This window comes from Rhinoraja longicauda, chromosome 36, assembly GCF_053455715.1.
Source record: "Rhinoraja longicauda isolate Sanriku21f chromosome 36, sRhiLon1.1, whole genome shotgun sequence".
Classification (NCBI taxonomy): domain Eukaryota; kingdom Metazoa; phylum Chordata; class Chondrichthyes; order Rajiformes; family Arhynchobatidae; genus Rhinoraja; species Rhinoraja longicauda.
The window spans coordinates 18,288,348-18,303,053 of NC_135988.1; the positions used below are offsets into that span (position 1 = coordinate 18,288,348).

Genomic DNA, 14,706 nt, shown 5'->3' on the forward strand with positions numbered 1-14,706 from the left:
TCAATACTTCACAAACTGTCTTAAGGAATCTTATGTATAAATTTATTTGCCGGATTAATGACTCTGAAAATGAAATCATCTTGGTTTTATCAAACATAAGGTTTAGCACTACACGCTACCAATCCCAATTGTGGAGACATTGGTACAGTTGGCTCCTTGTAGGACACTGATCTTTTTTTTAAATCTTGGTTTTAAACCATGTATTGTGCTTGTATGTAATTTATTGTGCTTTTGTATGTAATTTATTCCATGGTCTTGTCTTTTATCTGAATCTGTAATAAAAGTAATTAATAAAATGTATCAGTCAGTCATGTTTCCTTTAAACATTAGTAAACCTGCCTGAAAAAGGATAGGAGCAATGGGTCAGGAATGGAGAGAAGACTTCAACAGGAATGGAGAGAAGACTTCAACAGAAGGAGGAGCTGAGGTATGAAATAGTCCTTCGGATTGCTGTGTGGGGTTTGGGTTGTGATGTTATCTGATCCAGTGGTCGGCGAGGAAGGGTTTGGGTGGTTAGAGGTGGGCGCGCAGTTCCTGTGGTGACCGGCAGACGAGCTTGGATGTTCACTACAGTATTTATTCCTTGCAACCTGCCGGAGTTGCAAAGCTGGAAGCTGTCGGCAATTCACAGCACATCTGGGCAACATCAGCAGAGACCACGACCACGGCAACAGCTCCGGCACTGCACGGCTGGTCTGCGAGCGAAAGACCATTCATTGGGTGAGTCCAGGGTGTTTAAATGCAAGGAAAGACACTGCATTTAAAACAGAGGAGGAGCTGCAAATGCTGGTTTACAAAGGAAAAAGACAATGTGCTGGAGTAACTCAGCGGCTCGGGCAGCATCTCCGGAGAAAATATGTTCCCCATAGATGCTGTTTGACCCGCTGAGTTACTCCTGCACTTTGTGTTTTTCCTTGGTAAACTAGCATCTGCAGTTGCTATTTTTTAAATGCGGATTCGCCCTCACTGAGACACTCCAATGTAAACCCCGCCGCTACAGTATTAGAACAGTAAAGGGTGCGAACATGCATGTATTTGGCCAATGTATTCTCAGACGTTAAGATAATGTCCTAAATTCAATGTAGTTGTGTGTTCGAGGCGGGGTGAGGCATGCAAGAATTGATACAAACCTATGTGTAAATTATTCACAAAGTGCTGGAGTAACTCAGCGGGTCAGGCAGCATCTCAGGAGAGATGGAATGGGTGACGTTTCGGGTCGAGACCCTTGTTCAGACTGAAGAAATTCAGGTCTTCAGACCTATGTGTAAATCATGTGCAAATCCATCAAAAATGCCATTGCACACCATTCTAACATCGACAATGGACGTGTTGGACACGTTCTGACATTGCACATCGATTTGTACACCGTTTGTTTTATTTCATGAACTCGAACCTCGCTCAATAATTGCAAAATAACAAAAAAAATACCATCTGGGTAAAATTGAATGAAAAGTGAAAGTTTGACGCGGGTTTCATTGGGAACTGGGGCTGGTCTCAAACTGTGATAACAGTTTCACACAGAGAGTGGTGAGTCTGTGGAATTCTCTGCCACAGAAGGTAGTTGAGGCCAGTTCATTGGCTATATTTAAGAGGGAGTTAGATGTGGCCCTTGTGGCTAAAGGGATCAGGGGGTATGGAGAGAAGGCAGGTACGGGATACTGAGTTGGATGATCAGCCATGATCATATTGAATGGCGGTGCAGGCTCGAAGGGCCGAATGGCCTACTCCTGCACCTATTGTCTATGTCTGTGATGGAAGGAACTGTAGACACTGGTGGTTACACCGAAGTTAGACACAAAAGGCTGGAGTAACTCGGCGGCTCAGGCAGCATCTCTGCCCATCCCTTCTCTCCAGAGATGCTGCCGGTCCCGCTGAGTTACTCTAGCATTGTTATGTCTATCTTCTGAACTAAAATGTGATGAGCGTACCTCGGCGTTTCCAGCAGTTGTTTATGGTTCTGATGCAATGTGTAGGAAGGAACTGCAGATGCTGGTTTAAACCGAAGACAGACACAAAAATGCTGGAGTAACTCAGCGGGACAGGCAGCATCTGTGGAGAGAAGGAATGGGTGACCTTTCGGTCCCTCTCTCTCCATCCCTCCCCCAACCAATTCGCACCAGGTTCTCGTTCCCACCTCGCAAACAGCTAACAATGGTCTGAGAATGATCAGCCATGATCACATTGAATGGCGGTGCTGGGTCGAAGGGCCGAATGGCCTCCTCCTGCACCTATTGTCTATTGTCTTTATCATCGTTACTTTTTTGCACATCTTTCATTCACTTGTTCTATATCTTTCTACATCACTGTCTATATTTCCCTTTCCCCTGAAGAAGGGTCCCGACCCGAAACGTCACCCTTTCCTTCTCTCCAGAGATGCTGCCTGACCCGTTGAGTTACTCCAGCATTTTGTGTCTACCTTCGATTTAAACCAGCACCTGCAGTTTTTTTCCCCAGACTTAAAACATTAAGAGAAAACTGGTTGCCTTTTCATGGCAACATATACAAATTCCAGTGCTCACCCCTTGTAACGATGCTCTGAGGAAATACCTCTGAGATTGATACACTGATTCTGCCGTTTCTTTTTCTGTAGGAGTCAAGAAAGGAATTTCATCTGAACTGGGACCTCAACAATCTTGTGGGTCCCAGATAGAACGCCATTGATGTAGGCAGGAGCAAAGAAGCATCACTGGCAGGCAGTGAACCCAATTTACACGGGAAAGGCCGACTATACCTACCCTGTTTACACTGGCCAACTGTACAAACCCTACAGAACAAGTTAATATTAAGGACTTCCCTGCAATCCAGTGGTTGGAGGGCACAATACTAAGACTGGTCAGACATATATAAATTCAAAGGATCAGTTGCCTCAGGTAAAGCCATTAGAACAGGCGTGAGCAATCGAGGGTTGTGAAGGAGGTGGGATTGCAGAGGTAGGGGGTGAGAGAGGGGGAGGGAGTGAGGAAGGGGGGTGAGGGAGAGGGTGAGGGTGGTGAGGGAGAGGGAGGGGTTCAGGGAGGGGGTGAGAGAGGAAGTGAGGGAGGGGGTGAGGGAGGGGGTGAGGGAGGGGGTGAGATAGAGGGTGAGGGTGAGAGGGAGAGGGAGAAGGTGAGGGAGGGTGAGGGAGAGGGGGGGTGAGGGAGAGGGGGGTGAGGGAGGGGGTGAGGGAGGGGGTGAGGGAGGGGGTAAAGGGGGGTGCTACTGCCAGAAGGGGGTGGTGGTGGGGTGGTGGGGATTAGGATGCTGTCCACAGCCATGGATAGCTGGGGTGTTTCTCCCACCAACAGCACAACCTACCAGGTTGCCCTGGTAGACAGCAGCAACAACTACTCCCAGTTCACGGGTCTGGAACTTATCCAGGCCTACAAGCCCCTGATTGTGCCGTGCTACGCTCTGGTGGTCTTCATCGGCATCGTCGGCAACTACCTGCTGCTGTACGTCATCTGCAAGACCAAGAAGATGCACAACACCACCAACTTCTTCATCGGCAACCTGGCCTTCTCTGACATGTTGATGTGCACCATCTGCGTGCCCTTCACGCTGGCCTACGCCTTCCACCCCCGCGGCTGGGTCTTCGGCAAGTTCATGTGCTACTTTGTCTTCTTGATGCAGCCCGTAACCGTCTACGTATCCGTCTTCACCCTGACAGCCATCGCCGTCGACAGGTAATCACTGGCTGGACATTTGTCCTTTGTTGGTCCTGTGTATAGAAACATAGAAACATAGAAAATAGGTGCAGGAGTAGGCCATTCGGCCCTTCGAGCCTGCACCGCCATTCAATATGATCATGGCTGATCATTCAGCTCATTAGCCTGTACCTGCCTTCTCTCCATACCCCCTGATCCCTTTAGCAAAAAGGGCCACATCTAACTCCCTCTTAAATATAGCCAATGAACTGGCCTCAACTACCTTCTGTGGCAGAGAATTCCACAGACTCACCACTCTCTGTGTGAAGAAATGTTTTCTCATCTCGGTCCTAAAAGACTTCCCCCTTATCCTTAAGCTGTGACCCCTGGTTCTGGACTCCCCCAACATCGGGAACAACCTTCCCGCATCTAGCCTCTCCAACCCCTTAAGAATTTTATATGTTTCTATAAGATCCCCCCTCAGTCTTCTAAATTCCAGCGAGTACAAGCCCAGTCTATCCAGTCTTTCCTCATATGTAAGTCTCGCCATCCCAGGGATCAATCTGGTGAACCTTCTCTGTACTCCCTCTAAGGCAAGAACGTCTTTCCTCAGGTTAGGAGACCAAAACTGCACACAATACTCCAGGTGCGGTCTCACCAAGGCCCTGTACAACTGCAGCAGAACCTCCCTGCTCCTAAACTCAAATCCTCTTGCAATGAATGCCAACATACCATTCGCTTTCTTCACTGCCTGCTGCACCTGCATGCTTGCTTTCAATGACTGGTGCACCATGACACCCAGGTCTACAGGAAAGTGGCAGATCTGTGCATAGACACAGAGTGCTGGAGTAACTCAGCGGGTCAGGCAGCATCTGTGGAGAACATGGATAGGTGACGTTTCACAGAGTGCTGGAGTAACTCAGCGGGTCAGGCAGCATCTGTGGAGAACATGGATAGGTGACGTTTCACAGAGTGCTGGAGTAACTCAGCAGGTCAGGCAGCATCTGTGGAGAACATGGATAGGTGACGTTTCACAGAGTGCTGGAGTAACTCAGCGGGTCAGGCAGCATCTGTGGAGAACATGGATAGGTGACGTTTCACAGAGTGCTGGAGTAACTCAGCGGGTCAGGCAGCATCTGTGGAGAACATGGACAGGTGATGTTTCGAGACCCGATCCGTGGCGTGTGTTGCTGGTTTTGTTTTTAGTGATACAGCACAGAAACAGGCCCTTCGGCCCACCAAGTCCATGCCGACCATCGATCACCCGTTCATACTATTTCGATGTGATCCCACTTTCTCATCCACTCCCTGCACATTAGGGGCAATTTACAGAAGGACAATTATCCCAAACCCGCATGTCTTTGGGATGTGGGAGGAAACCGGAGCACCCGGAGGAAGCCCACGTGGCCACAGAGAGAACGTACAAACACCACACTGACAGCGCCCGAGGTCAGGATCGAACCCTGGTCTCCGGCGCCGTGAGGTTAGAACATGCTGGTGATCATATAAGATTATTAAGGGGTTGGACACATTAGAGGCAGGAAACATGTTCCCAATGTTGGGGGAGTCCAGAACCAGGGGCCATAGTTTAAGAATAAGGGGTAGGCCATTTAGAATGGAGATGAGGAAAATCTTTTTCAGTCAGAGAGTTGTAAATCTGTGGAATTCTCTGCCTCAGAAGGCAGTGGAGGCCAGTTCTCTGAATGCATTCAAGAGAGAGCTGGATAGAGCTCTTAAGGATAGCGGAGTCAGGGGGTATGGGGAGAAGGCAGGAACGAGGTACTGATTGAGAATGATCAGCCATGGTCACATTGAATGGTGGTGCTGGCTCGAAGGGCCAAATGGCCTCCTCCTGCACCTATTGTCTATTGTCTATGATTGGTTGACATGGACCGAATGGCCTGTTTCTATGCTGTATCTTTTAATGATGAATGAACTATACTGTCCTGCTAGGCACTGTTCCACAGGTACTCCCACACACTGAACATGGATGGTTGTCCAGTGTGGTAGTATCTCTATTTGGAACAGCTTCTTCAAGGGAGACAGGAACAGGAGCAGACTCTACTGTTGCTCAGATGTCAGTTTTAGTTTAGCGATACAACATAGAAGCAGGCCCTTCGGCCCATCGAGTCCTAGCCGACCAGCGATCACCCCGCACACTAACATCATCCTACACCCTAGGGACAATTCACAATTTACAGAAGCCAATTAACCTACAAACCTGGTTTGTACATCCTTGGAGTGTGGGAGGAATCCGGAGCACCCGGAGAAAACCCACGCGGTCAGAGGGAGAACGTACAAACTCCACGCAGGCAGCATCCGTAGTCAGGATCGACACTGAATCTCTGGTGCTGTAAGGCAGCTACTCTACCACTGTGCTGCCGTCTGTTCTGTTCTATTCAGTAGTGTATGGGTGATTGTTGGTAAGCCTGGACTTGGTGGGCCGAAGGGCCTGTTCCCACATTGTATTTCTAAATTAAAGAACAGCCGTGATCTTATTAAATGTTGGTTCAAGCTTGGGGGCTCACTGGTCCACTGGTGCTCTTAATTCATTTGTGTGCTCTTAACAAAAAGTGTTTTTCGGAGATAATGTTCCCTCACAGACTGTACGAAATAGAATGAATGAAGCTTTGATTTCCACGTATTGTAAAATTCTGCAGCGTTCCTGATGCATCTCTCTGGGCAGCGAAGCGACGTCTAATTCTCAGCTCTTTGTTGTACTCTCAGCACCGAACAAAAGAAGGAGCTCTTAGTGCAATGTTTTTGAAAGCCTTTGGGAACTGGAGTCCAATTGACTGCAGTTCCTTTGGCTTCGGCTGCTGTGGAGAAAATGGGATTTCATCTGGAGTGGCCAGAACTTATTCTCAGCAGCCCCAGTGGTCCATAAATACTCTACATTTAAAACAAACATGGGCAAATGGGACTATTTTTGATGGGGCATCTTGGTCAGCACAGACACGTTGCTCCATAGGGCCTTTCCATGTCAAACGACTGTAGACTGAGATGTTGACTAGTCTCACTAACCTCATCAGCTTATATTTCCCCCTCAGGTATTCACCCCTTCCCTTATTTAAGAATCATCGTGAATCTACTTTCTCTCATCTTTCAGGCAGCACATTCCAAGGCACATCCAGAGCTAGATAGATTTCTTACAGATAGCGGAGTCAGGGGGTATGGGGAGAAGGCAGGAACGGGGTACTGATTGAGAATGATCAGCCATGATCACATCGAATGGCGGTGCTGGCTCGAAGGGCCGAATAGCCTACTCCTGCACCTATTGCCTATTGTCTATTGTCACGGCAACTCCATGTGTGAAACATCGCACCACTAATCATGCACGGTTTGTTTATACCAGGTGATGTCAAGTTACTGTGTCCGAAGGAACTGCAGATGCTGTTTTAAACCAATGATAGATACAAAATGCTGGAGTAACTCAGCGGGACAAGCAGCAACTCTGGAGAAAAGGAATGGGTAACGTTTCGGGTTGAGACCCCATTCCTTCTCTCCAGAGATGCTGCCTGCTCGCTGAGTTACTCCAGCACTTTGTGTCTATCTGATATCCAGCTATCAATCTTTCTGCCAATGGAAACCACATCTCCTCATTTACTCTGTCCAAATCCTTCGTGAGATGCGTTAGCTCTATGGAGTTCCCATTTCATGTTTTGTTCAATCTTCACAACCTTCAGAAGCCTTTATTTTTAACTATTCAGCTTCTTCCCCTGTTATCAAACTTCTGAACAGTCTGAAGAAGGGTCCTGACCCAAACCGTCACCTATCCATGTTCTCCAGAGATGCTGCCTGACCCGCTGAGTTACTCCAGCACTCTGTGAAACGTCACCTATCCATGTTCTCCACAGATGCTGCCTGACCCACTGAGTTACTCCAGCACTCTGTGAAACGTCACCTATCCATGTTCTCCACAGATGCTGCCTGACCCGCTGAGTTACTCCAGCACTCTGTGAAACGTCACCTATCCATGTTCTCCACAGATGCTGCCTGACCCACTGAGTTACTCCAGCACTTTGTGTCTTTTTCAAAACGGACCTCCATAATAGACAATAGACAATAGACAATAGGTGCAGGAGTAGGCCATTCAGCCCTTCGAGCCAGCACCGCCATTCAATTCGATCATGGCTGATCACTCTCAATCAGTACCCCGTTCCTGCCTTCTCCCCATACCCCCTCACTCCGCTATCCTTAAGAGCTCTATCCAGCTCTCTCTTCAAAGCATCCAACGAACTGGCCTCCACTGCCTTCTGAGGCAGAGAATTCCACACCTTCACCACTCTCTGACTGAAAAAGTTCTTCCTCAAGTGGTACAGTCCCGATTTCCCAATCTAACTATTATTTTATTAGTTTCTTAGTTTTGTTGATTGTCACGTGCACCGAGCTACAGTGAAAAGCTTTTATTGTGTGCCAACCAGTCAGCGGAAAGACAATACGTGATTACAATCGAGCCATTTACAGTGTATAGATACAGGAGAAAGGGAATAACGTGAATAGCATTTAGTGCAAACGTACAAACTCCGCACAGACAGCACCCATAGTTAGGGTTGAACCCGGGGTCATTGGCGCCGAGAGGTAGCGGGTTCTCGTGAAGGTTGGCGGCCGTTGTTGAGGGCGGCAGCGGTCGCGGATGGGCCACGAGGGAGCTGGAGGACGCACTGACGGGAACAAAGGAGGACCCAGTGCGGGATACTTTGCAACTTTGTCAGCGCCCTTTACGTGGCGACACTTTGCATACCTTGGGTATGTAAAACAAAGAATTTCATTGTGACTTGGCACATGTGACAAAGTATTCATTCATTCAGTATTCATTCATTCATTCATTCATTCATTCATTCATTCAATAGACAATAGGTGCAGGAGGAGGCCATTCAGCCCTTCGAGCCAGCACCGCCATTCAATGTGATCATGGCTGGTCATCCACAATCAGTACCCCGTTCCTGCCTTCTCCCCATACCCCCTGACTCCACTATCATTAAGAGCTCTATCTAGCTCTCTCTTGAAAGCATCCAGAGAATTGGCCTCCACTGCCTTCTGAGGCAGAGAATTCCACAGATTCACAACTCTCTGACTGAAATTTTTTTTCCTCATCTCCGTTCTAAATGGCCTACCCCTTATCCTTAAACTGTGGCCCCTGGTTCTGGATTCCCCCAACATTGGGAACATGTTTCCTGCCTCTAACGTGTCCGCGATTTCTCTTCGATTTTGTGAATAAATCGATTTGTACCAGCATCTGCAGTTATTTTCATACTACTGGTTGCTCCACTTCGATTTCTCTTCGAGGTATGTCCACTTTGAAGCTCTATCTTCCTGTCTCCACCTATATCCTTCCTTTGTCCCACCCCCGACATCAGTCTGAAGAAGGGTCTCGACCCGAAACGTCACCCATTCCTTCTCTCCCGAGATGCTGCCTGACCTGCTGAGTTACTCCAGCATTTTGTGAATAAATCCCTTAATAATCTTACATGTTTCAATAAGATCACCTCTCATCCTTCTAAATTCCAGCGTATACAAGCCTAGTCGCTCCAGTCTTTCAACATATGACAGTCCCGCCATTCCAGGAATTAACCGAGTGAACCTACGCTGCACTCCCTCAATAGCAAGAATATCCTTCCTCAAATTTGGAGACCAAAACTGCACACAACTGTACACTAGGGCCCTAGTGAGACCGCACCTGATTCGGTATTGATTGATTGATTGATTGACTCATTGATTCATTGATTCATTCATTGATTCATTCATTCATTCATTCATTCATTGATTCATTCATTCATTCAGTCATTCATTCAGTCATTCACTGTTCAGGTGTCAACCTCCCGACATGAACAGGCGCATTAGAAGCAGGTAGTTTGAGTCATGTTTCAGTAGAGGGATGAAGAGCAATAGTGCCACGATGCATTAAATGCTTGGTGCTACGATGCGTTCAATGCTTGGTGATACGATGCATTAAACGCTTAGTGCTACGATGTGTTAAACGCTTGGTGCTACGATGTGTTAAATGCTTGGTGCTACGATGTGTTAAACGCTTGGTGCTACGATGTGTTAAATGCTTGGTGCTACGATGTGTTAAATGCTTGGTGCTACGATGTGTTAAACGCTTGGTGCTACGATGTGTTAAATGCTTGGTGCTACGATGCATTAAACGCCTGGTGCTACGATGTGCTAAACGCTTGGTGCTACGATGTGTTAAATGCTTGGTGCTACGATGTGTTAAATGCTTGGTGCTACGATGCATTAAACGCCTGGTGCTACAATGTGTTAAATGCTTGGTGCTACGATGTGTTAAACACTCCTCTCATTTCTCCAACAGGTACTACGCCACAGTTCACCCGCTGAAGAGGCGGCTGTCAATCGGGAGCTGCACGTACATCCTGGCCGGGCTCTGGCTCATGTCGTGTGCCTTGGCCGCCCCGGCCTTGGCTCACACATACCACATCGAGTTCCAGGACCAGGACCTGACCATCTGCGAGGAGTTCTGGGTGCGGGAGGAGAAGGAGCACTTGGCCTATGCCTACAGCACGCTGGTCATCACCTACATCCTGCCACTCTCCGCCGTCTCCCTGTCCTACCTCCGCATCACCCTCAAGCTGAAGAACCGGGTGGTGCCAGGCAATGCCACCCACAGCCAGGAGCGCTGGGAGAAGGTGAAGCGCAAGAAGATCTTCCGCCTGTTGGTGCTGGTGGTGGCAGTGTTCGGCGCCTGCTGGCTCCCTCTCAATGTGTTCAACATCATCCGCGACATTGACATCAGCCTGATCAACAAGGACTACTTCAACCTGATCCAGCTGCTGTGCCACTGCTCCGCCATGACCTCCGCGTGCTGCAACCCCTTCCTCTACGCCTGGTTACACGACCGATTCAGGGCAGAGCTGATGAAGATGTTCACCTGCAAGAAGAAGAAGGTCGTTCCCGCTAGCAACTGCGTTGCGGTGAACGTCGTCCTATGAGACAGCCGATGGGACTTCCCAATCTCCCCCTGCCCTTGCTGGCGTGACCTCGGTGGTCAGATGTCCGCCCTAGGGTTGCCAACTGTCCCGTATTAGCCGGGACATCCCGTATTTTGGGCTAAATTAGTTTGTCCCGTACGGGACCGCCCTTGTCCCGTATTAGTAGGGTTGCCAACTTCCTCACTCCCAAATACGGGACAAAGGGTGATGTCAATGCCCCGCACCCCAAGTGACCTCACCTAGCCAGCGGCCACGTGCTCCCGCTCCACCAATGGCGGCAGCCTGGGCTGGGTGAAGTCACGTGGGGTGCGGGGGCGGTGACATCACCGTTTGACCCGTATTTGGGAGTGAGGAAGTTGGCAACCCTAGTCCGTCCCTCCCCCCCCCCACCACCGATGTCACTGGGCTTTGGGAAACTCTTGGTCAATGTGCAGACTGGTGCAGGTCGTGTGGTCTTGCCCACCCAACCTCGCATTGTTGCATCCTCTCAACCGTCGGCAATGCTTGAAATACTCGATGCTTCAAGGGCGGCAGAGTGGCGCAGCACGTTCTCCCCATGACCGGGTGGGTTGTCTCCGGGTGCTCCGGTTCCCTCCCACACTCCAAAGACGTGCACAGTTTGTAGATTAATTAGCTTCTGTTAATTGCCCCGAGTGTGCAGGGTGGAACCAAAGATTACAGAGCAGAGCAAGATAGACCACTCGACCCCAAAAAACGTAGTACGTCACGGCGCCATTTTAGTAGGCAGAAACTTGCAGAAACATTTAAAAAGAAAAATAACAAAAATCTGTGAATTGATAGATAAGATATATTCTGCATTTTAATGGTATCATCACACATACAGTTCCCCCATAACACTGATTACACTGCGAGAGGCAGAGCGAACGGCCGGGTTTGCCTACTAAAATGGCAGACGTTACGCTCCTTTGCGTACTACACTTCAGCATAGGCGATTTCAATGGAACGGTTCATCTTGTTCCTCTAGTATCAATAGACAATCAATAGACAATAGGTGCAGGAGTAGGCCATGCGGCCCTTCGAGCCAGCACCGCCATTCAATGTGATCATGGCTGATCATTCTCAATCAGTACCCCGTTCCTGCCCTCTCCCCATACCCCCTGACTCCACTATCCTTAAGAGCTCTATCTAGCTCACTCTTAAATCCATTCAGCGAATTGGCCTCCACTGCCTTCTGAGGCAAAGAATTCCACAGATTCACAACTCTCTGACTGAAAAAGTTTTTTCTCATCTCCGTTCTAAATGGCCTACCGCTTATTCATAAACTGTGGCCCCTGGTTCTGGACTCCCCCAACATTGGGAACATGTTTCCTGCCTCTAACGTGTCCAACTCCCTAATAATCTTATATGTTTCAATAAGATCCCCTCTCATCCTTCTAAATTCCAGTGTACACAAGCCTAGTCGCTCCAGTCTTTCAACATACGACAGTCCCGCCATTCCGGGAATTAACCTAGTAAACCTACGCTGCACGCCCTCAAAAGCAAGAATATCCTTCCTCAAATTTGGAGACCAAAACTGCACACAGTACTCTTCGGGTAGAACTAGCATTTGGGTGATCGTCGGTCAGCGTGGACTTGGTGGGCTGAAGGACCTTTTTCCACACTGTACCTCTAAACTAAACGAAGTGCGAGGTGTTGATCTTTTGGGACGTCAAACCAGGGCAGGACCTTCACGGTGAATGATATGGTCCTGGGGAGTGTTGTAGAGCAGATGGATCGAGGGAAACAAGTACATGGTTCTCTGACAGTGACGGTCCAGGTACACAGGGTGATGAAGAAGGCCTTTGCACCATTGCCTTCATCAGTCAGGGTAGTGAATGTAGAAGATAGGCACAAAATGCTGGAGTAACTCAGCGGGACAGGTAACATCTCTGGAGAGAAGGAATGGGTGACTTTTCGGGTCAAGACCCTTCTTCAGATATAGACGATGATGTAGAGATATAGAACAAATGAATGAAAGTTATGCAAAAAAGTAGCAATGATAAAGGGAACAGGTCATGTTAACTGTAACTGAGGGGGGCAGAACAAAAAGTTGGGATGTCATATGACAGTTGTACCAGACTTTGGTGAGGCAGCATTTAGAGCACTACGTTCGGTTTTGGTGCAGTGAAAAATGCTATGAAGCTGGAATGAGTGCAGAAAAGATTTGTGAGGATGTTGCCAGTACTGGAGGGCCTGGGCTATGGGGAGAGATTGAGGTGTATAAAATCATGAGGGGAATAGATCGGGTGAAGGCACTGTAAGAAAATAACTGCAGATGCTGGTACAAATCAAAGGTAATTATTTCACAAAATGCTGGAGTAACTCAGCAGGTCAGGCAGCATCTCAGGAGAGAAGGAATGGGTGACGTTTCGGGTCGAGACCCTTCTTCAGACTGATGTCAGGGGGGCGGGACAAAGGAAGGATATAGGTGGAGACAGGAAGACAGTGGGAGAACTGGGAAGGGGGAGGGGAAGAGAGGGAAAGAGGAACTATCTAAAGTTGGAGAAGTCAATGTTCATACCACTGGGCTGCAAGCTGCCCAAGTGAAATACAAGGTGCTGTTCCTCCAAATTCCGGTGGGCCTCACTATGGCACTGGAGGCGGCCAATGATAGTAAGGTCAGACTGGGAGTGGGAGGGGGAGTTGAAGTGCTCAGCCACCGGGAGATCAGGTTGGTTAAGGCGGACTGAGTGAATGTGTAGAGCGAAATGATTGCCGAGCCTGCGTGAAGGCACTGAGTCTTTTTCTCAAGGGTAGGAGAATCAAGAACCAAAGGCATAGGTTAAAGTGAGAGGGGAAATATTTAATAGGAATCTCAGGGGCAGCCTTTCCAAGGCGGTGAATCCAGCCTCTTTGTGCTTTGCCTGAGGTGTAGTTCCCAGAGTGATCACTAGGTAGCGATCACAAGCAGCACATCAGTCCAAGGCTAACTCACTCGAAGAAGATAGAAGCAAAATGCTGGAGTAACTCAGCGGGACAGGCGACATCTCTGGGGAGGAGGAATGGGTGACGTTTCGGGTCGGGACCCTTCTTCAGACTGAATGTCACGGGAAAGGGAAACGAGAGATATAGACAATGATGTAGAGAAAGGGAACAAATGAAAAAGAAATGCAAAAAAGTAACAATGATAAAGGGGAAAGTTGATGTGACTTGGGTGGGAGCGGGATGGAGAGGGAGGGAATGCAGGGGTTACTTGAAGTTCGAGAAATCAACATTCAATAAATGGGTTGTAAGCTGCCCAAGGGAATGTAGAAACATGGAACTGCAGATACTGGCTTACAAAAAAATAGACACAAAGTGCTGGAATAATTCAGCGAGTCAGGCAGCATTTCTGGAGAACATGAGTAGATGACATTTTGGATCGGGACCCGAAATGCCATCTATGCACATTCTCCAGGGATGCTGCCTGCCCCGCTGAGTTACTCCAGCACTCTGTGAAACGTCACCTATCCATGTTCTCCAGAGATGCTGCCTGACCCGCTGAGTTACTCCAGCACTCTGTGAAACATCACCTATCCATGTTCTCCACAGATGCTGCCTGACCCGCTGAGTTACTCCAGCACTCTGTGAAACGTCACCTATCCATGTTCTCCACAGATGCTGCCTGACCCGCTGAGTTACTCCAGCACTCTGTGAAACGTCACCTATCCATGTTCTCCACAGATGCTGCCTGACCCGCTGAGTTACTCCAGCACTCTGTGAAACGTCACCTATCCATGTTCTCCACAGATGCTGCCTGACCCGCTGAGTTACTCCAGCACTCTGTGAAACGTCACCTATCCATGTTCTCCACAGATGCTGCCTGACCCGCTGAGTTACTCCAGCACTCTGTGAAACGTCACCTATCCATGTTCTCCACAGATGCTGCCTGACCCGCTGAGTTACTCCAGCACTCTGTGAAACGTCACCTATCCATGTTCTCCACAGATGCTGCCTGACCCGCTGAGTTACTCCAGCACTCTGTGTCAGCTTTGAATTCAGGAGTGTGCACTAGGGTTGCCAACTTCCTCACTCCCAAATACAGGACAAAGGGTGATGTCACCGCCCCGCGCCCCACATGACCTCACCCAGCCAGCGGCCACGTGCTCCCGCTCCACCAATGACTCTTCCACGAGCGGAAGCATCCTCTG

The 14,706-nt window shown here is 48.8% G+C and overlaps 1 protein-coding gene across 1 annotated transcript; it reads left to right on the plus strand.

Annotated features, from left to right (window-relative positions):
• The first annotated feature begins 3,232 nt into the window (after nt 1–3,232).
• Nucleotides 3,233–14,189, plus strand: LOC144610367 (prolactin-releasing peptide receptor-like). Its single transcript, XM_078428992.1, has 2 exons — nt 3,233–3,662; nt 9,940–14,189. The coding sequence occupies exons 1-2, from the start codon at nt 3,238–3,240 to the stop codon at nt 10,574–10,576; spliced, it is 1,062 nt and encodes a 353-aa protein (XP_078285118.1). The 5' UTR covers nt 3,233–3,237; the 3' UTR covers nt 10,577–14,189.
• The last annotated feature ends 517 nt before the right edge of the window (nt 14,190–14,706 follow it).

Excerpts from the sequence above, each read along its gene's own strand:
- LOC144610367 (XM_078428992.1), top strand. The coding sequence starts at position 3,238 with ATGCTGTCCACAGCCATGGATAGCTGGGGTGTTTCTCCCACCAACAGC. Across the intron at positions 3,663-9,939 it reads ACAGCCATCGCCGTCGACAG|GTACTACGCCACAGTTCACC; the intron begins GTAATCACTGGC and ends TTTCTCCAACAG.